General features: G+C 52.1%; 7 protein-coding genes across 7 annotated transcripts; 4 read left to right on the plus strand and 3 right to left on the minus strand.

Moving 5' to 3' along the window:
* Positions 1-3165: 3165 nt before the first annotated feature.
* On the plus strand, positions 3166-4720 carry STEHIDRAFT_165390 (kinase-like protein; the record flags this gene model as incomplete). Its single annotated transcript, XM_007299727.1, has 4 exons — positions 3166-3601; positions 3661-3789; positions 3842-3921; positions 3992-4720. The coding sequence occupies 4 exons, from the start codon at positions 3166-3168 to the stop codon at positions 4718-4720; spliced, it is 1374 nt and encodes a 457-aa protein (XP_007299789.1).
* Positions 4721-5132: 412 nt separating this feature from the next.
* Positions 5133-7014, minus strand: STEHIDRAFT_152615 (uncharacterized protein; the record flags this gene model as incomplete). The annotated part of the gene is made up of 14 exons (XM_007299728.1): positions 5133-5246; positions 5341-5550; positions 5629-5655; positions 5721-5729; positions 5796-5827; positions 5894-5951; positions 6034-6176; positions 6243-6351; positions 6417-6436; positions 6497-6529; positions 6591-6672; positions 6741-6765; positions 6825-6917; positions 6992-7014. 14 exons carry the CDS (start codon positions 7012-7014, stop codon positions 5133-5135), a joined length of 978 nt encoding a protein of 325 aa, XP_007299790.1.
* A 942-nt stretch (positions 7015-7956) lies between these two features.
* Positions 7957-9731, plus strand: STEHIDRAFT_90850 (WD40 repeat-like protein). Its single transcript, XM_007299678.1, has 5 exons — positions 7957-8519; positions 8569-8641; positions 8696-8770; positions 8821-9218; positions 9286-9731. Exons 1-5 carry the CDS (start codon positions 8001-8003, stop codon positions 9505-9507), a joined length of 1287 nt encoding a protein of 428 aa, XP_007299740.1. The 5' UTR covers positions 7957-8000; the 3' UTR covers positions 9508-9731.
* STEHIDRAFT_165392 (uncharacterized protein) lies at positions 9722-11522 on the minus strand (the record flags this gene model as incomplete). Its single annotated transcript, XM_007299730.1, has 1 exon — positions 9722-11522. One exon carries the CDS (start codon positions 11520-11522, stop codon positions 9810-9812), a length of 1713 nt encoding a protein of 570 aa, XP_007299792.1. The 3' UTR covers positions 9722-9809.
* Positions 11523-12978: 1456 nt separating this feature from the next.
* STEHIDRAFT_152618 (uncharacterized protein) lies at positions 12979-14642 on the minus strand (the record flags this gene model as incomplete). Its single annotated transcript, XM_007299731.1, has 2 exons — positions 12979-14396; positions 14450-14642. The coding sequence occupies 2 exons, from the start codon at positions 14640-14642 to the stop codon at positions 12979-12981; spliced, it is 1611 nt and encodes a 536-aa protein (XP_007299793.1).
* Positions 14643-16117: 1475 nt separating this feature from the next.
* STEHIDRAFT_72619 (uncharacterized protein) lies at positions 16118-17938 on the plus strand. The gene is made up of 3 exons (XM_007299374.1): positions 16118-16581; positions 16657-17291; positions 17362-17938. Exons 1-3 carry the CDS (start codon positions 16168-16170, stop codon positions 17582-17584), a joined length of 1272 nt encoding a protein of 423 aa, XP_007299436.1. The 5' UTR covers positions 16118-16167; the 3' UTR covers positions 17585-17938.
* A 293-nt stretch (positions 17939-18231) lies between these two features.
* STEHIDRAFT_165395 (uncharacterized protein) lies at positions 18232-20795 on the plus strand (the record flags this gene model as incomplete). Its single annotated transcript, XM_007299732.1, has 6 exons — positions 18232-18266; positions 18320-18383; positions 18449-18573; positions 18634-18752; positions 18812-19335; positions 19391-20795. The coding sequence occupies 5 exons, from the start codon at positions 18232-18234 to the stop codon at positions 19096-19098; spliced, it is 630 nt and encodes a 209-aa protein (XP_007299794.1). The 3' UTR covers positions 19099-19335; positions 19391-20795.
* Between the last annotated feature and the right edge of the window lie 65 nt (positions 20796-20860).

Below are 20860 nucleotides of genomic sequence, written 5' to 3' on the forward strand. Positions count from 1 at the left end.
TTCTCGACTTTCCGCCACTTTCCACCCCCGTTTGCACTCCGCGAACGCGCTCAGGGTCCTACTATCCGCGGCCGGTTACTTTCAAGCCTTCGCCAGCCATGGAAGGGAAGGCACGGTGAGTGCGATCCTCCGGATCGCTTCCGACGCGGCAGGAAAATACGCGGGCCCTTCGAACTCTTCGAAGGATGCGGCCAGGTGCTGCATCCGGGTAGAAGATGCCGCACCGGTCACTCATTCGGTGTGCTGCGAGGAGCAAGCGAGTGGGATGCAGGCTCGATATCGTGCGGCGCACGGTAACTTGGCGGAATATCGGGCACTATTGTTCAGGCTAGCCGGTGGACACGGGGTCGTACATAAGTGACCTCGACATTGTTACTATTAGCGCTGGCGAGCATGACGCACCTCAAGGTTTTTCGAGGACAAATAGTGTGTAGTAGCGCCTGTCGATTCGAAGACATTAGATTGGTCGTCGGTTTGTCCAGTGAGCCTGTGAGCTGCAGCTTGAGGTTCTTCTGATTCGTCCGCCGGCCGCTTCTCTTCGCCTGGTGGGGACATTGTTCGTCGCACTCGTGTGTAGGTGCGCATGTGAACAAAATACCGGTTGAGGCACCAGCCATGCGAATATTGGGATGCTTGGATTCGGTGGGGGAGATCACGATGGGCAATGAGTACGTATCGGAATGAGAACGTTCAGAACATTCACCAAGTCGACGACGTGATCTCTCCGGCGCCATCAAAACAGACTGCTGCCGTACCTACCTATCCGAGGATCAATGGAAAGGGGAGGTAAGTACGGAAGAGTCCGTGGGCGGCCGAGGATCGTCAATGAATCTAGAAAGCTCGACGCTCGAAGGCATGGAGATCCCGAGGGTTCTTGATGCAGATGCGAGGAGTCGGGCATTCATCCGCGTTGGGAACTCGTATCAAGTACATCATACTTACAAGCCGTACGGAGTCCTATGGCCACCACTACTAGCCAGGGCGGGTGTCTGCTCAACGGAGTGGTGGAGGGAAATGCCGTAAGCTTGGAATGAGGGGTGCGCAAGAGTCCTGCGCAGTGTGATGCGTGGGTTAGATGTGTGTATTTCTCCAAATACATTTGTAGTGAGCAGCTGGCAGTCGCCGAGAAGAAGTCATGGCAGGGTGCTAGCCACGATCAAGCACCACCGGAGCGGCATTGAAAGCTGAACCAGTCTCCTTGGGAAGACATGGAGTAGATGCCTGTCGCTCTTCTACCTCCGACTCGGGCTGGATAAACGGCTTATGCATGTAAGTTATGCGGCACTGATGTGACTGTCTGTCATGGAGAGTCTCTGGAGAAGAGGACCGGTGCGCATGTAACTCTCAAGTGAGTCGCCATGTCGGCGCAAATGTCGGCGCAATACCAAAACATGACGGAAGAGCCCTCAACGTCAGGAGCCTTGGACAGTACATGTCGTGCGTCACAAACTCAAAAAATGAGGTTACCGCCACATTACTGCGGGTGATAATCTACCTGCGGAGATCTTGACATTGTTGTAGAGGCAGTGAAGGGGTCAGGGTCAGTTACGGATTTGTAGTGCTTTTGTTCAGCAAGAGACATACCGCAACATGCCTCATGACATCCGAAGAGGTTGGTACGATTCAGATCCACCGGATAAGCTCATGATTCACAGAACCTGCAAAATTGCAGCAGGTGAAAACGCCGCTGATCGCCAAAACGAGCGGCAATGAGGTCTTGTTCGCCTCCGTTTCGATCGTCATAGTTCGACTAGAAGGCAGTATTGACTGCTCAAAATCTGCAAGGCCGATGTCAGTGGATTGAAATTGAACGGAAAGTTTTCATACTTGGACTGCCATCCTTGGATGCTTTCAGTCCTACATGGAGACGGCTCCATTCCACGATACGACGCAAGTTTCCATGTTTCAGCCACGAGAAATAACCCAACCATTTCCAGATGGACAAAACGAACAGCTTCGAGGGGCTATGAGATCCGAGTGGAGTATACCCTTGATTAAGGTCCAAAATGAGTTGCACAACCCACGGTAAGATCAAGGAACGATATTGCATCTACAGGAACGATACATGGCCGACCCGGAGCTTGCATGTTTCGCGTCGGAGGATCACATTCGCGGAGAGTAAGGAAACCTACATTGGCAGCGTTGAACTTGACAGGGAGGTGCCTTTCTATGAGAGCTATGAAGTGAGTACTTGTTGACCTCGTTCTTGCTATAGAAGCTGACTTCTGTTAGTATAAGTATGGTGTCAATCATGGAACAATCAAGAACAACGTACGTACTTGATGTTCTGGGAGACTGAAGCCACTTTCCATAGGACAAGAGGTTAGACATGGAAGACAGGGGAAGCGACTAATGGTAAAATTGACAAGTCCGACTGGCACCAGCGAGAGCGTCGTCCTACATCGCAGCCTGAGGTACGAAGCAAGGTATTTCACAATCACAGTCCATGATTACCTAATCAATACCATCAGAAAGCGAAGAAAACCATCTCTCAGGCTTTGACTCTGGGGCTCGCTCGATTGCAAGGGTGTTTGCTAAACTCGTAGTAGCCGCAGTCCAACAGCAGTCCCTCAAGTGGTCCGGCAGAACGCGAGAGCCGCTCCTTTCTACACGCTCGCCTTTCCACGTGTGCCGGTGATGCTGGTTTCAAGCAAAGATACAATCTGGGAGCAGAGGATAGCGGAGTCGACACGTGAGTAGCAGACAAAGAATGCTGCCTAGTTCGGAAGTCAAGGGAGCAAGCCGGCAGTCGCCGGGTCGCGGTCCCACGGCATTCGTGGTTTTCTGCATGCACACCGTGTTTCCGACTTCAGCGACTTTCACAACCGTAGCTTGCTCACTTCATTATAATCTTCATATTTATACTTACATGTAGTCTTTGTACGTGTCTCTTGTCTAGATCCTAGATTGCTGTGTTAAGACTCGGAAATCTCGTCTCGTACTGAGGTCAACGGCAGTCTCAAGTCGACACTACTACCCGTCTTCGATGCTGTCTCTCTATGCCTGGACCGAACCTCCTCGCTTGATTCGGATGCATTTGGTCTCATGCGTTGTTGAGCCTGCTGGTCTAAATCGAAACAACGATACGTGAACGCCTCCGCACAGGGTTCTGGTCGCTACCCTCTTTCATCTTTCTCCACTCACTTTTCCACACACACCATCATGATGTCTCTCATCAAACCCTCTGTTACGAAGCTCAGTGGCCGGACCATTGCCGAGTCGTATCTTCTCACGAAGTTCATCGCTGCAGGAGCCTGTGGTGCTGTATACTACGCCCTCAATACCGTCTCGACCGAGCAGCCAGAGTATGCCATCAAGGTTCAGCGCAAGCGTCTGCGCTCCCGACGTCGACTTGCGGCTCTCCGACGCGAGATAGAACTTCACCATCGAGTCTCTACCCACCCAAATGTCGTCACCCTCCACCGCACCTTTGAAGACTCAGATTTCGTCTACGTCTTCCTCGATTTCAAGCCCTTTGACCTGTTCACCGCCATCGTTGAGAAGAAATTTTACTGGATGCAGGGAGATCTATTGAAGGAGGCTTTCTGCGGTTTGATCGATGCTGTCGCCTTTTGCCATGACCAAGGTGTCTACCATGGAGGTACGTGCATGCAAATGATAAGAGTGTGCCAAGGCGCTAATGCACGCCTTCATCAATAGATCTCAAACCAGACAACGTCTTAGTCTCTGAAGATGGCCGTCATGTTTGGCTTGCAGATTTTGGTCTAGCTACCGACCTCCCTCTGTCCCGCGATTTCGGTGTGGGTAGCCCAGGTTACTTGAGCCCAGGTCAGTGCGACCTCTCACAATCCCATCGTTGGATCCTGATCGTCTTCGTCAGAGTGTCTCAACGACAAGTTCTCCACCAGCGGAGTTTTCTCGACGTCCAAACGTGACATCTGGGCCATGGGAATCCTTTTAGTGCAGGCGAGGCTCTACAATCTTATAATCTTCTATCTGATGTCTTACATCTCGTATTGTCCGACAACAGATGATTACGGCTCACAATCCCTGGAGTCACGCAACTACCTCCGACCGCAACTTCGCGGCCTTTCTCCTTCACCCAAACTCTATTCGCAATGGTCTCCCCATATCTCAAGAAGCGAGCGAGGTCATCAGCCGTATCCTTGCCTTCATACCCTCCGCTCGTCTCAGCCTCGCAGACATGTACGACCAAGTCTCCCGAATCGGTAGCTTCTTCATGTCGGATGCGGAGATCGGAGAAGGCTCCGAGATCGTTAGGGAAATCGTCGCCCAAGCTCAAGCTCAAGCTGAATTCCAAGATCAATCTCACACCGATGCTGACATCGTCATTCACGTCAAGGAGACATCCATCCCAGAGTCTTCCGACAGCGTCCCAGAGCTCAGATATACTGGACAGCGCGGTGGACCATCATCCGCTTCTGACAGCACTGGGCCTGTCACCCCCAATACTCGACCATACCCTTCTGCGCGTTCTGCCGACAAGGTCTCCACCCAAAACAAGGAAGCTGGATCGTCGAGTGTCCTCGTCGTGGATTCATCCATTTCGTATGATGTGACTCGACCTGAAGATCCAGCACGTCACCTCGCATGCGATGTCCCGCCTGCACCCCGTGGTCCACACCATCAAAACCCTCATCTCGGTCACACCAAGAAGCCAAAACGCCAGATTGGGCGATCATTTTCGATGGAGTTGACGGAGATGCTCGAATCGCTTCTCCTGCCAGAGACCGTATAGGACCAATTGAGCCCTGGCTATTGATTTTATCGATGGAACAGTCGGTGTAATGTGTATTATGTATTGTTGAAGTCTATCGTATGCTGTAGACGTTGAGCTTCGAATAATCCCGTATCTTCCCTTTACATAGTTTAATACAGATCAGGAAGCTAGAACTTTTAGACCGTACGTTGTAGGTGCCTAATGCGCATGTCTGGACATTAATAGCATCCATAGAACGACGCAATGGGAGATCTAGATGCACTTTACGTAGTTGAAAGCAAAAAGTACAGGGAGGTGGCATATATAATGTCATGTTTCATCGTCAATAAACAGCGACATCGCGAAAAGATGACAGTGGAAGCGTTGGCGCCTCGGGTTATGACGCGGTGCGGAAAGAACTGAATGGAGGCAAGCCATGAATATGAAGCAATTACGGATACGCTTTCGAGTCCGTGGTAACGTCGAAAGTGTAATCCCCGCTGCCACGCTTATTCGCGCCCACGATGGAGTCGCTCATCTCATGTTGTTCGACGTTTACAAACACCTGCATATTGATATTTCCCACTTTTAGTCCGACGCCACCCAAATTGAAGAATGTGGAAAAAGACAGGTGGCTGGGAGTTTGCGGGAAGACGTACCTCGGGAGCGGTCGTTGTACCCTCGAAAGTGAGCACGTCCTGACGCCTCCTTGCACCTTTCGATGATTGTCCATGGAGGGTGTTCGCTTGGTGATCAGGCTGTGATGATGAATTGTAGGCCCAACCGGTTCTTGCGTTGAGTGACGAAAGTAAGGAGTTGGTATACAATTTCGCAAGAGGCATGTTGAAGACAAGATGCAGGCCGTTGGGCTATTCGGTGAAGTAAAGCCCGATGACGATACAAGTGAGTGATAGAGGGTTAATACGATGTGGATGATGGGCACGCACACTCGCTAGAAAGGCGATGAGAGCGGCCTGAAAAACAACGGTGAGCGACGATAATGGACATGGTAGACCATCTTATCGAGAACGGTACTAACAACAGCCACCTAGTGGAGCCAAGCTCTGTCAGCACAAGAATGCGTGGCCAAAGATGATGATGAGCCCGAACGCACGATGGATGTAATCAAGCCAGTTTGCACCGTGACTAGCCGAAGAACAGTAGTTGAGTCGGTATCCCCGGACCAGGCATATCACTGGAATTTGAGCGTACGTCTGATGATCCTGTCCACGATTCCATCTGTCACCACGAACGCGCTCTTCTGTTTTCTCTGTACGCATCGTAAACCATGTTCAACGTCTTTCCTCGCTTTATCCACGTTGTCGTGAGACTGAGAAGAATGAGAAACACACCAGATACGACACTAGAATGAGTGTAATGAGGCAATCACAAAGAGCAGAGAGAGCGAGCCAGATTATGACAGCCGGCTTGAATGTCTGGAACTCAACGAAGCGCGGAACGATGCCGACCGCTATCGCCGTAGCCACCCCTGCGCCTGTGTGCAGTAAAGTGGCATTAGAAATTTAGAATTTGGAATGGTCGAGGACGGATGTGGGCGTACAGCACGAAACAAATGCGCAGAAGCCGACGAGGATGGTGGCCCAGATGCTATTGGTCAATACTTTTACTCTCCAGGCGAAGAATAGCTGGACTGCCATCCCGATGACACCCTGCGCATTGGATAAAAGCCCCTTCTAAATGACTTGAAGAAGTAGAACGACTGAATATTACGCACAGCGGGATCCGTCCGGAAGACTGCACCCAAAAACAATTGAGCGAGTTATTCAATATGCGAGGTGTAGAGCATAGATTCACCCCATGTCGCAACTTCGAGGTACGATTCATCGGCTACAGAAGTCAGGTTAATCAGCACCAGGACAGGCCTTTTGCGGGAGTCACCAAAACGCACAGAAATGGTTGATAAGGGCGTCATACACTAGTTGCATGTCGAAAACTGTATTGATTGTATCTGCGACGAAAAGGATACCGATCTGTTGACGGCAACAAACAGAATCAGGTCCACACGGTCAATAGCGCAGTGCTGAGGCCTGGGACGAACAAAGCATCTCAACCAGAATTTATCCCTATGGATAAAAACATGAGCTGGCAGAGTTCAGCAAATGGGTACCGGAAGACTGCTCACCTTGTGTATGATTGGTGGTACATATACAGCTGTGCGACCGTGACTCCAAATAAGAGTATGTTTATAAAGGTCCCGACGAGTATTGGGCCCCATCTGCACATGCAAATGGTCGTAAATGTAAGGTGTGGCCTGCAGCTACCCGAGAAACGGGACTGAAAATGACTCACGTGGACTGAGCGAAGGTACTCATAGCTGAGAGGGAGGCGTGAAGCTGATGACCTGGACGACGAACCGACTCCTCCTGCTCAATATTTGGGGCAAGCCAGGCGCAAACTATCAGGATCTGCCTCCAGTGGGTGACTTTCCGTAGGGGGTTTGTGCACGTTCTAGAGACCTAGAACACAGAAAAGAGGCTCAGATCGATTTCTGATTGGCTGAGAGCCTCGTATTTGTGCTTCTGTGCGTCAAGAAACACTCCTAGACTGCTACGGAAAGTCACCCAGTCTTGTTAAATAAAAGACCACCTAGATGAATTGAAATAAGAAGCGATAAATGTCGAGCCGCCTTCAGTCGCTTGCAGTTTCGGGATAGTACGCTGCCCTGTGTCGCCAAGGAAAATAGTCCGGCAGCGGTCATCGTGCGGTGCTTTCGCAACGGAGTGGATATCTGGGGTATGATATATGCGAGATGTATCTCATAAAAAAGTCATACATGGTGACAACTACCTCGAAAGCGGGCGTTAGGCTCTTGGCTGCATGAATGACATCAGCCTGATATCGTCAATTCAGACTAGTACTAGTGATAGTAATAGAGAAACATCGTGAAAAAGGAGCGCGATTGGCTCAAAGAGCTACCTGCGCACGCGAATATTACAGGGCTCGACCTGTTCCCGTAGACTGCGGTAATTCTAAGTGATCTGTGACGACGAGCTGTTACTTACTCGTGGTGGAGGGGAGCTATTGGGACGCGGTGATCGAAAATTGGCACAAAGTTGGATCTGAAGATGCAAAGGCGCCCTTTGGTCGGTTCTTTTCGATCACCCGGAAAGGTCGATAAGATAAGATCAAAAGATCGAGAAATATTAACGCCAACTTTCTCACTCTGTCAGCTATATCTTTATTGCTTTGCTCGCTCAGCATCTCTCTCTGCTCGTTACTAAGCCACTGTATAGTCCTGGTATATAACACGTCTAGTCAACTTCCACGGTCTTCATAGCTTTCTTTTGTTTCAACATCCATGTCATCATCAGGCCATCACGAGGTAGACCCGACTATAGAGGGCCAGGAGGATGAAGAAGGATACCTGGAGGCCGACGACGTGTACGAGGTCATTGCAGACGATGGTGACCATCCTATGGACGAGGGTGAGGACGAGAATGACCAGCTGGGGGAGCTTCCGTCTGGTATGGAAGGGGGCTCAGGGGAAGGAGACATCGTGTACGAAGATAACTCGATCCAACATTTTCCCGCTCATCGCCAGTCTGTCTTCGCCGTATCTGCGCACCCAACCGCACCTCTTGCTGTCTCGGGTGGGGAAGATGATCTGGGATACATCTGGGATCTCGAGACAGGGAACGAAATCGTAAAGCTTACGGGCCACACGGACAGCGTCTCCGCTACCGGTTTCAGTGCTGACGGAGAATTGGTCGCCACGGGCGGTATGGATGGCCGTGTGAGGATATGGAGGAGGGTAGGGAAGGATGACTGGAAGACATGGGAGTTCCTCACAGAGCTTCAAGGTCCGGACGAGGTTATGGTACGTCTCAATCTCGAAAACTTTAGGCTACCACTCATTTTCGCTCTAGTGGCTCAAATGGCATCCAAAAGGCAGCGTTTTACTTGCTGGTGCGAATGACAGCACTGTATGGCTTTGGCAACGTTCGTATTTTACCTCCGTCGAGTTTTTTGCACCGTAGCTGACATACCTCACAGTGCCGTCTGGAAATACGATGCAAGTATTCGCGGGCCACACTGGTCCTATACAATGTGGCGACTTCACTCCCGATGGTAAGATAACTCACAATCATCATCCGAATCCCATTCTCATTGCCCCTCAGGGAAGCGAATAATCACTGCCGACTCCGATAATAACCTCATCTACTGGGACCCCCGCTCCCCAAATCCAATCTTCAAGCTCACATCATCCAATAACCGCTTCAATCTTGACGGCATAACCTCCCTCGCTATCAATCCTTCATCCACCCTCGCTGTCGTAGGTGGTGCCGCCGGCGGAGTTCGGGTAGTCAGTCTCAGCAAGGGAGAGGTCCTTAACGCTTTGGGTGGCCATAAGGAGGGAGAAAGTGTTGAGAGCGCCGTGTTTGTGAACATTGTGGGCACTGTCGGAGGCTCGGCGAGTGCTCCGGGTGGTGGGACGGTCGTCACAGGTGGAACAGATGGAAAGGCCTGTATATGGGATTTGAACACGATGAGGCTGAGGGCCACTCTGGAACATGAGGTACGTCATATCCTCGTATTTTAAGGACCCGTTGTGATCGCCGCTGACCCTTCGCGCTCCTTGGCAGGACTCTATCACGACTCTCCTTGTTCACCCGACAAAACCACACCTTGTCGTGTCTGGATCAGCAGATAAAACGCTGCGAACTTGGGACGCTCGTACAGGCGCGCTTCTGCGGGAACACAAAGGGCACCACGGTCCCGTGTTGGGTGCCGCATTAGGCCTGGGGGGAAATGTCATAGTTACCGCAGGAGACGACGGCGCGTGTTTGGTGTTTGGGACCGAATGAAGCTGAAACATATGAATCAAAACAATGTACTAATGTCGTCTGTTGTGGTCGGGATCGACTCTCTCGATAGTATATTTCTAGATGTTTTTAGCGTTTAATTGATCTTTATGACTTGTGTCGACAGTGTATTATTGAGCATCGCTGCTCGTACTTACGGTATCCAGCGGACTTTACTCCAAAGATTACGCATGCAGGTCGCTCATGTATCACGGTGAAGGCGAAACTTTATTGGGGAGCGACACAATTGAGAGATATTTGTACATCAATGACGTTCCACTGACAACGTACAAGTAGAGAAATGATCAGGTCAAGCGGTGGCATGAAATGGGCCCCGACATGTCTTCCTCAAAGGTCCGCGAGTATTGGACTAGGACTTCCGGGACAATACCTCGTAAATGTGCAAGAGTTTTCTCCGACACTCGACAATCCTGCAAACACAACCACTGGATCGGGACGGCGCGCATCTTTCGTAGGTGAAGGACATCTAGAAGTAGATGCTCGTAACTCCTCCAGTTATAGGACGCAGCCCGCTCGGTGAGATCAGTACGGTTGATCTGCAGACGCGCAAGTCGCGGGAAGGAGGCCATGGAGATCGAATGGTGGTCGCATGCGGTGTCGGTGAGTGAAAGAGCTGAGAGAGGAGCGTAGAGAGCGCAGCCTTCAAGCTCGAGGTAGCGGACGAGCTTCAGGCGTGAAAGAGCCCTCGTCCAGATCCCAGAGACCGCGGGCTGCGCATACCTCACGGAAAGCACTTCCACGTCGAGGAGGGGAAGGCTTTCGATGGCGTGTGTTGTGCTTCCGCTGTAGTCGTTCGGGAAGGTCTCGGCAGGGGATATCTCGAGGGTTAAAGGAACATCGGACGGTGAACCGCCACTCAGCGACTCTTCGAAGTGTGGCCGCCCATCGAGCCCGCCGACAGTCTGAGAGCCTTCGAATAGTGTATCTCCGTTGATATCAGAGTCCTGGGGTTGAATTGTGAGGGTACGGAGAGGGGGGTCGAGGGCCAGGAACTTGGATGCCAGTGCGGAGAGTAAAGCGCTATGGTCGTCCTCAGATCCGGGAAGCGAAGACGCAAACACCGCGAAGGCGGTGCTCGGAGGTGTCACGATGTTACTCAACAGAGTAGCGCAACTGGATGGGAAGCCCGTGACACTCAGACGCTTCAACAGAGGGAGCGCGATGCGACGTGTGGGGACTAGGCTGTCGGTACGGGGAAGTGCGAAGGTGATCTTCAGGTACTCCAGCTCAGGATTTTGCTCCAACATGTCGAGAAACTGAGAGAGTGATGTACTGGCGGATATCGACTCGGCGTGTATGTGTAGGCATGTCAGGCCAGTGAACACTGGCACTATCCATGTCTCCCCGACTCCGACGAGCTGCACCTGCCTCAACCGACTAGCATCGTCACCTAGTAGGATCGGAGAAAGTGGTGACTTGCGTTCAATGGCGAGGGACTCGAGAACAGGAGCAGAGCAGCTCAGGAGGTCTTCGATTGGGAAGATGTCGGGTGGAGGAAGAGATCCATACAGGTCGATTGTGATAGTATGGTACAGGTGACAACGCAGAGTCTCCATGACGCCGTGCATCTCTTCAAGGGCGAGTGGGTTGTCTCGGCGGGACAGAGATGTGTCCCCAAAATCGTGGCGGATAGTAAGCGGTGCGGACTTCGCCCTGGATAGCGTCGCTGCGAGCCACTCGGGGCCAAGGTCGAAGGTAGGTGTGGTCCAGAGAAGAGTGTTGTTAATTGCGACATGTCTCCAGTGGCTGCAGACGTGCGTCACGGTGACGAAGCCGAGATGGGTAATGGGCGCCAGACTGTGGAAGTACGCCTTCGTCCGACTCGATCGTGGTGGATCAATGTCGGCCAGGTACGCGAAACACTTGTCCAAAATTTCCACCGGGAGTGTGGCTATAGATACTACGATGTCGGAAGTGGCTGAAGGTTGCAGTGGATGGAAGCCACCCCGTATGGTCGGACTGTCGGTTTGAGGTCCGATCCATGCCCGAGGCGACATAATTTGGGAATAACCTTTCCCATAAATAGTCGTCGGGAAAGCCTGAGCTTGTTCGACAAATGCACGATTCGTATCGCTGTCAAGAAATTGAGCTTGAAGACTACACCCGTTGACTGCACGAGGTTTGGAAAGATGGAGGACTACCCACTAGTAAAAGGTTGATCTGCCGTTCTCGGTCGTGTCGACGGGCATATGTGACCCTGGAGTATAATCAAAGCTTGGGGAATAAACGATGTCCATTCAGTCAAGCTCAACATATAGAGCTAATGGTCAAACACACCCTGTATCTTCGATCTTGCCTAGAGCAGGTTCAGTGTTCAGCGGGACAACAGGAAAATTCATCGAATCAGCGAAGGCTCAAGCAATTCAGATGCTGAAGAGCTCTAGGAGTACGAAGGTGGAGGAACGAATGCACGAGGGGAAAGCGCGGGGAAGGGGGGAAAATAACCTCGCGCTTACTAGCACCAAAATTGGTGATGCTGTCTCCCACGAGCAAAGTTAACTCAACGCGTTGACTCCCGCCATCGGTGGAAACGCGATCTCTGTTTGGACGGCGTAATGATTAGTTATCAGGGGCTTACGTCGACAGACGAGTGCTTTGATCGAGCGTATACCATTTCGCTACGTCCCCACGAACAAATATTAGGAAGGTGAGGAAGAAGGGAATGACGTCGCCACCTCGGGCCTCTGCAGTCTCGACCTCGGAGGAACTTGGAAGTCGTAAGGCATCTGCATTATGCTCACGAGGATGAGGGGAGTAGCATAAGGCAGCTGATGGAGTACACCCCCACAATGCACCGTCCCGAATACGTAGATATACGTACCAGGAATATTACTTCCCTGTATGCGCGAAGCTGGATGGAATGCATGTGGAGAGATCTGGATTGGCTGCTCTTCGTCTGTTTCAAAGACACGCAGTGCATAACAGATAAGCCACCAGGTATCGACCAGTGCTGAGGCTGAGACGATGGAAACAGCAGGAGTAGCGATACGTAGCGAGCGCCAGGTCGACAAGCAGGAATGTCTCAAGTCTAGTGAAGACAGTCCAAAGCTGAGATAGTTCGACATTTACCACGTCATCCCACCCATAAAAAGGATATGATCATGTGCTAACCATGAACATAGGAATCGAAGCTTTCGGACCGACTGCACCTTCTCCAATAGACCATTGCTGGTGAGATGAACGCAGTGTGCATAATGTATTATTATTAGGCAGAGTCCAGACACCAGTGGTGACGGTTGTGGCGAGGATCCCAGCGGGGATATGGAGAGGGCAGTTCGAGACGAGGATCGAATGCGAGCATGCGCAGAACCTAATAAACGTATCGACAATCAAGTGTATGTGAGAGTCTGCTCGAAAGCCTTGTTGAGAATCGGACGGCGCGAAACAAAATACGTACGATACAAGCATAAAGCCATGGGCAATGCAGCGACATGTGATTGGGTTTGCATCCTGTTACACAAAGACGCCGATGGCCCCCGCCTTCTCATCCATCACCCATCCCTTTCCCTCGAGCTTGAGGCTGACATGCGTACGACCACACTTCGCGACGGGGCATTTCCACTCGTACCGCTCTTCGATTCGAGGTTCTCTGACCTTCCCTTTGCCTTTCCCCTTCCCCTTGGACCCTGCCCGAGCGTTCGGAAGGCTGCCATTTCTAACCGCAGCAAGACGACGATGGATGGGAGAAGTAGGTGCTGCCCTTCGCACAGGCGAAGACGTGCTGGCCGATGAAGTATCGGTGACGTTGCTGCTCGGATCGGCGGAGTCCGTATCATTGGAAGGAGAGGTCGAGACAGATGGGAAAACAACGGTACCGGAGTTGTTGCGAGGACGAAGGCGCGAACGAATCCCGACAGTGCTGAGATTTCCTTCTGAGTCCAAATGGAGTCCAAGTTCAGACCAGGGATAAAGCTGCGACACAGCCTTGCCTTTCCCTTTTCGGCCCTTCTTCTCCACGTCGTCACCTGCCTCATCCACACGCTCAGCGGCTACCTCCACATCCTCCCCGGCTATGTCTGAAGGCGGAGGAGTACTAGGCTTCCTCATGACGATGTCGATGCATTTACCGTCGAGGATATGGCCGCAACGAAGGCCCCAGAGCTTCCTATCTTTGGCTTCTTGGTCGGAAGTAACCCCATCACCCAAGACTAACGGATGGAGACAGTTCGCGCAGACAAGGGTGGTGTTGATGTCTGTGGTGGGGGAAGAGGGGCCAGGTTCATCGTCGAGATCGATGACGTCCGAAGGCGGGGTAAGCGCTTGAGCCGGGGGAGCAAAACTATGCGTGAAACCATCCGCAGGGAGTCTAGGATGTGTGTACATCGGCTTGTAGTCTGGCTGCTTCCGCCGGAAGTGAGAGCCAAAGTGATCGCCAGGTGCGTTGAAAAGAGCGTCATGAGCTTGTAACGACCAGTGCGGGTCACCACCGGCGCGAGCCATCGCGGCAACATCGAGAGCATCTTCCATTGCCTCATCGCCATCGTCCCAACCTATCCATGTGCCGAAGCGAGGGAATAACCGGTTGAGGAAGCCAGAGCCTAGGTTGCTTCTGTTACGAGTAGCCTCCTCCGCATTCTGACGAAGAATGGCTCCACCGAAACCCATGTTGGGAACGTGGTGTGAAGGGCGAGCTGCAGCAGGTGCAGGTACTGGCGCTGGAGCGGGAGCATTGTGGCTGCGTACGTTCTCTCGAGCTCTCGTCTGTGGACGGAAGCGGTGTTCGAATGAAAATGGCCGTTCGTTCGGCCTAATAAGGCCTGTGGCAGATGGTTCTCTAGAACGAGAACGCGAGAACCGTAGATTTGCTGGAATGGGGGGCACGGGAGGGATGGTGCCTGAGCGTGCCGGAGGGGGCGGAGAGATGAGACGGCCTGGGCATGAGAGAATCAGTGCCGACGTTGTAAGTAATCGCAGTAATGTTCACCTCGGGTCGAGTGCGACGACGAGCTAGAGGGAGAGACATAGCTCCCGTCTTCGTCAAGCCTCCGTCTGACGGATCGGTGGAGAAAGACAACGTCGTCGTCGTCGTCGTCATCTAGGAGATCGACGTCGATGACTTCCTGGTCGCGAGGGATAGCCATAGTGCGGGGTAGGCTGGTAGCAATAGCGGTTGACATCGTTCAGAGGGTGGCTTGTCGTTGTCGATGATGATGACCGCGACGACTAGTACGCTGATGAATATTATGTTGCGGATCGTCGTCAGTCGTTGACGTCGTGGAACGCGCACCCGCGGGCTTTGCCCGGCGGAGTTTGAACCCATCCGCGTGCGCACGCTATAAAGTTTTCATTTTTGCGTTTCTGTGCGAGTCGTCCTTCTCTTCCATCTCCGTCTTTCTCTGCTGGTAAGCCTCATCTCCCAATGTTATGGGCTTCTTATTTCTTTTACTATGATGACTTTATTCTCTTCCCCGTCCTACACGACCATGCCGAGGAACAGAGGTGTCTGTTCGCAACAGACACGCGTCCTTCGGGACGCATAGTGTACTTGCCAGTGCCATTTCGTCTGATCTTTTTTTCACCTCTTCTTCCTTCATCCCTCTCGCCTCATCGCTAATCACATCTCTCTCCAGGCACTGTTTTCCCTCTGTCAAGCTTGTTCGCTATCAGAAACAGTGAGTGTTATTACCTTGTTCTGTCCATCAGCCTCGCGTCCCCTCCGGATGAAAATTCGCCGAAATTCGCAGTTTCCACCCTAACGCCCTCTTCGGAGTACTCCCCCAATGCGAAACGTCTACACTCCCCCTCCATGGCACGTTGAACCCATTGACGTTGCAGGAGCGTGGGCCGCCGTCCAGCTCGTCTGGCGGTGCGCTGGGCGCAACGCGGGCGGTCGGCGTGATGAGGGTTAACTGACCTTCCTATGGATGTCTGATCTTTCCTTTGACGCGAGGCTATTTTCTTGTCGAAGATCTCTTCACTGACGATACCTTGTTTCCTTCAGGTGTCTTATCATTGCCTTGTGTCTTTTTTTTCTTGCATGTATAGTTGTAGTATCTGTGCGGCAATGCATAACATGTTGGCTATCTGTTCCATGCGTGATACTTTTTGCTCGGCAAGTTGTACACTGAAGTGTTCGCTTCCACTGGGACCTGAATTTTGTTCGACGCTTCGTTACGCTTTGAAAAGATGGCAGTAAACGATGCTATTCATCGTATTTGCGCTCTCGCCATCGTCTAATGAGACCTGTACTCTACACCCTCCGCTCTACCATCGTCGTCATTGGGGTTTCTTGCTCCCCCTGTTCTAGCCTGCATATCTTGAGTTCTTTTGTCCGATCCTCTACGTTTTGGAGTATTGGTCGAATGATTGCCCAAGGACGCACAGGCCGCATCCAATTGAAACGGTAAAGGGCGCCACTATAATTGTCGTCATCCGATGTCCCTCTACTCGCACGTCTGGTTCCAGTCTGCGTTCATATGGTCGTTTTCTGCTGCAGTAGGAGCTCGAGGACGATGTCGAGCGAAAATATCATTCTGTACAACAGGGAGGTGGGCCACAGTGGCGGGGAAGCGAAGACCGGAGAACGGCGAGTAGACGCCATACGGAAATCGGTGTGATTGGGAGTGCCACGACGAGCTCCTTTCGTCGTACCGCCTGGCCGTCGCAGTCTTTCCTTAATATTTACCAGAGCGCACTGTCAAGATGCTCCCAAACGTGCTGAACCGGCACAGCAACGGCAATAGGTCGAACGAACTGGAGGTGCCCCAGGTCCCCTTCGCATCCGCCAACTCGATCCGGTCGAACACCCCGCTGAATGCTCCCCCGCTCAGCACTTCGCCATCGCTCTCGGCCAACTACCTTCCTACAAAGTTCTCCGATTCTCTGCTATACAATGGTTTCAGACGTAGGAACATTGGCAAGACTGCACCGCCCGGTATCCCTAAGCGCGGCGGTGGAAGAGAGGCGTTCAAGCAGGGAGAGGCGAGGATGCCCGGTGCGAACGACGAGGACTACGACGGTGTGCAGTCGGGTTGGTTTGGCAAGGATGGTGCAAAGAAGCCGATGAGGCTGAGGTGGAACAGGTTCAAGTGGACCCTCTTCTGTTCTATCGTCCTCGTATGTCTTTCGTCCATCACTCATCGCCTGGCCCGGATCGGCTCTGATCTCTTTTGCACTCGTTCTCTCATCTAGTTCTCCGTTTACGCCCTTGCAGGCCTCATCTTCCTGCTCTGCACCTGGTTCGACGCTTTCGACAATTCTGATGTCGTCCGCGTCGGCAACCGCCCAGAGCTCATCCTGTCCACTATCGCCGTTGCCCTCGCCCTCGTCACCTCTCTCATCGGCTGGGGTGGCGTTCTTCTCAACAACCGTTCATTCCTCGCCATATACACTTTCCTTCTCTGGATCTGTTTCGCCTTCCTCCTCACTCCAGGCTACATCACTTACAAGAAACGCACCTTCAATCTCGAGGGTAAAGTCAACGCCCAGTGGTCTCAGGATCTCGGCATCAACGGTTGGCTTCGCATCCAGAACCAGCTCCAATGCTGCGGCTACTTCTCTCCGTTCGTCGAGGCCGCCGTCAGCCAGACCTGTTACTCGAGGAGCGTGCTCGAGGGCTGTAAAGGTCCTTACATCAGGTTCGAGAGGATGGTGTTGGAGAGGTGGTACACCATCGCGTTTTCATGCGTGCCCTTCTTGATCTTCTGCATCGTCGCCGGCCTGCTGTGCTCGAACCATGTCACGTATAGGTTCGGCAAGGGGATGATGCCCAAGGCGTATAGGCTCAATATGAACACCATGGCCGTCATCATGGACAACTACGCAAAGTGAGTCATTCCTTGTGCCCGACCCAACGTACTCTGCATATCGGTATTAACCATGTCTATCCGTCCTCAGTGAACTCGCAGAACAGTACGGTCAAGACTTCGCTGCGGACGTCATGACTCGCTCCCGCTCTAGGATCGATCTCCAGGACGGCACTCCTTACTCCCCTGATGGGTCCACCGGCAACGTTACGCCTCCTCCTCGCGGCGATGGAGCGAAGTACAACGCTTTGCAGGCGACGCCGGATTCGGATAGGCTCCCGAGGAGGTCGGGGCGGAGGTCGGATTCTGAGTGAGAACAGAGCACGACGGTGGTAGAGTTGGGCTCAGTGGGCCAGGCAACGAGATGTTATCTGTGACTGGCTAATGTGCACGGCGGGGTTGGGAAGCCCGGTCAGGACTGCAGTGGTACTCGCGATGGACTTGGATCTCAAGATGCACGTACACGCTTCCTCTTTTATTTTCTTCTTTTTGCCTCCTTGTTTTCTTGGAATTTTACTCGCTCTTTTTGTGGCGCTCGAAACTTGTGTTTTCTACGTTTTTCTTACATTATGCTATGGACGCTTGCGATACCCACTCTTTATTCGAACTTTCCTCCATATGAGCATCTGACCATGGCCTTCCGAGGAAACGACTTTGTTGAACTTCGTATAGACCTCTGAATACAAGTGAGACCGTGGTCTGCAGACAGTACAACAGCCCGACTCCCGCTGGAGGGCTGGAGGGCTGGTGAGTACGGGTCTTAGTATCGGCAGTCTGCCTTCAACATGAAACTGTTCGCAAAAAAGCGCAGAAATCAAGACCGCGGTCAGCATGGGTTGGGCGAAGGAAAGAGCAAGAAAGAATCTGAAAGGATCCATCTTGAAGCCCTCGGCCGGTGCCGGGAAGTCATGTTCAGCCTGTGGCACGAAGTTCCTTTATTTCGGGTTTCCTACACGCCACCATGTCCATCAAGAATCCCCACCAGCTTGTCGCTGAGTACGCTTCATGAGATATCGCCTTTTCGTTTCACTTACTTAAGAATATTACAGGTACAAAAAGTCCGGCGAATTTGATCGTCTTCGCCGCGAACTCTATGCTCAATTCCAAGCTTCTGTGCGCACTGCGTTTCTTTCATCTTTCGAGATGTGTGTCTCAGGCTAAGGCCTCCAAGGTGCTAGGAGGGACTTGAGACGTTCATGGCACGAGTGGACGATGTGGTAGAAAAGCGCTTGGAGTCGGATCTAAAGCTGCAGTACATGGCACCGGACAACGTTCAGCGCGAACTTCTGAAAGAACTGGACCGGTGCGTCCCTTTCACCTCTTACGCGTCGTTCGTCTCGCCGATACCTCCTTCGACCTTCAGATATCCCATCGTGGAGCGTGCGCTGGTGGATATGCCCGCGTTTGCTGATCCAGAGTTCGGTGCTTCGATACGAAGGAGCGCTCGTGCAATCTTGCAGGAAGACAGGGGACCTCCCAAACGTACGTTTCTCACCCTCCATACGAGTTCACTGTGCTGCATATCGATATTGCATGAGCAGAGGATGATGACGAAGCAGAAGACGATGATGTGGATATGGACGTGGACGACGACGAGACCAGCTCAGACGAGAGCCTGGAGCTGGAGATATCGGAGATACCAGAGACTCCTAATCCTCACTCTCAAGCTGAGGAAAATGACATGGATATATCGGCGCCTGCATCTACTCCCGCCATGGACGAAGCAGTTGCACCCTTACAAATGGTCAACGGCGACCTACAGGAACCAGTCCATGGTCCTGATATTTCTTTGGATCAGGCTTTGACGCCTATGGACTCTGAGCCCTAGTACTTGCATATGTATGTATTACTATGATTACAATTGGAAACTGAGCTGGGCGAACCGCTATCCAATCTGCAGCATTGTGCGTTGAAGACCGCGGCAGCAACGTCGACGATTGGAGTGATACTGGGTGAGTTTGGTGTCTCGCCTATTGACGGGTGGGGGCAAGAACTTCATTCAGAATCGTGACATGCAAGTGTACGAATAGCGACGAACAATACAAGGCCAAGTATATATGATAACCTGCCAAAAAAGGGTGTGAACACGAATGGCGCATGAAGAGACGATGAACACCTACTTCACATATCATCCACATCCTCACCCATGGAATACTCTGACAACTCATCCGTGGAATACTCTGAAGCATCCGCCAGCGATCCACTATCAGACCCCTCCATATTTTCCCATGGGTCGCCCGTCGTCTTGACCTTAAGGCCACCCTCGACCAATCGCATGAGCCTGGCATAGGCATCGGGAGCCTCTTGCTGCATCCTAATCTTGTCGGTAACGAGAAGACTGAAGGACTTAAAATAATTGTTTGTTGAGACGTGTCGCCTGGACTCCAACATGGTGACAAGCTGATCGTAACTCCAGGTATGAGGCCATCCGAGTTGATGAGGCTCGAGGCTCCACCGTTTCGGCCGTTCGAGCACGATCTCGGTGAGAAGAATGTTGGAGCTCCAGAGGAGTTGATTGTCGTTGCCGAACCGGATGGTGAGAAAGGTGAAGAGCGTGTCCCAATCCCCAATCCCAGCTGTGTTGGTGATTTCGAGATGTTGGATCATAGAAAGGTTGGTCAAGAGTTCGATGATCTGCGATGAGTCCATGAAGGAGTCGCACAGAAGGAGGTCAGCGAGGTTTGCTGAGAAATGATAGGTGAACTCCATGAAGGTGTCCCAGATATCGTCTTCCCATGGCTGGTTTTCCGTATACAACGACAAAGTGTCCAAATGGGGGAGGATCAGGGTGTCTGCGAATATGGCGACCAGCGCTGGGTCCATCATAATCTCGAGATACCGAAGGTCTGGTAGAGTGACCTGTTCGGCGGAAGCTATGATGGTAGCAAGCTCTGGGTCGGAAAACCCTGGGCCGAACTTGAGCGATAGGCTGTCAAGTCTGATGGAGCTGCACATGGCAGAGACGAACCAGTTCATGCAAAGACGGGGCTTTTGCACGGTCTTCTCGTCAACTATTGCGCTCGAGAGTGTGAGGGTGTCCAACCCGGCCCATGGCAATGCCCATGAGTCGTCCAGAATAGGGTGACCTAGCGTCAACTCTCGAAGTTTGGTCGCATTCTTGAGAGCACGAGCGAGACCGGTTGAAACGGGTCCCTGCGCATCCGTAAGATGAAATTTCTTCAATAACGGGAATGCATTTTCGGAAAGACCGTCAAAAAATGACAGGTCGTGGTCGTCCAAAGGTAGCCAAACGCGTTCCCATCGTCGACTGTGGGAGATCATGGCGGTAAGGTAACGCCGTAGAAAAGTCGTCGGCATATCCTTCAGCCCACGAACTTCGAGTCTAGCGATGGGATATGGCTCGGAGCACTTCAACCAGAGCGCAGTAGAGCTGGTAAATGAGCGCAGTGAGGTCCAATTTCTGGGAGGTTCGGGGAGGCGAAGCTTTGTCCAAAGCATGGGTGTAGAGTATGCGGTGGCACGCCATTTACGGCAGACAAGGGTGAAGACAAGAGGAGCTTTATGTAGATGTATCCGTTGAGATGGTTGGTCTTCCGAATGCTTCACGAAAATATCTGCCCAAATTTCTG

This window comes from Stereum hirsutum, assembly GCF_000264905.1.
Source record: "Stereum hirsutum FP-91666 SS1 unplaced genomic scaffold STEHIscaffold_2, whole genome shotgun sequence".
NCBI classification, from domain to species: Eukaryota; Fungi; Basidiomycota; class Agaricomycetes; order Russulales; family Stereaceae; genus Stereum; species Stereum hirsutum.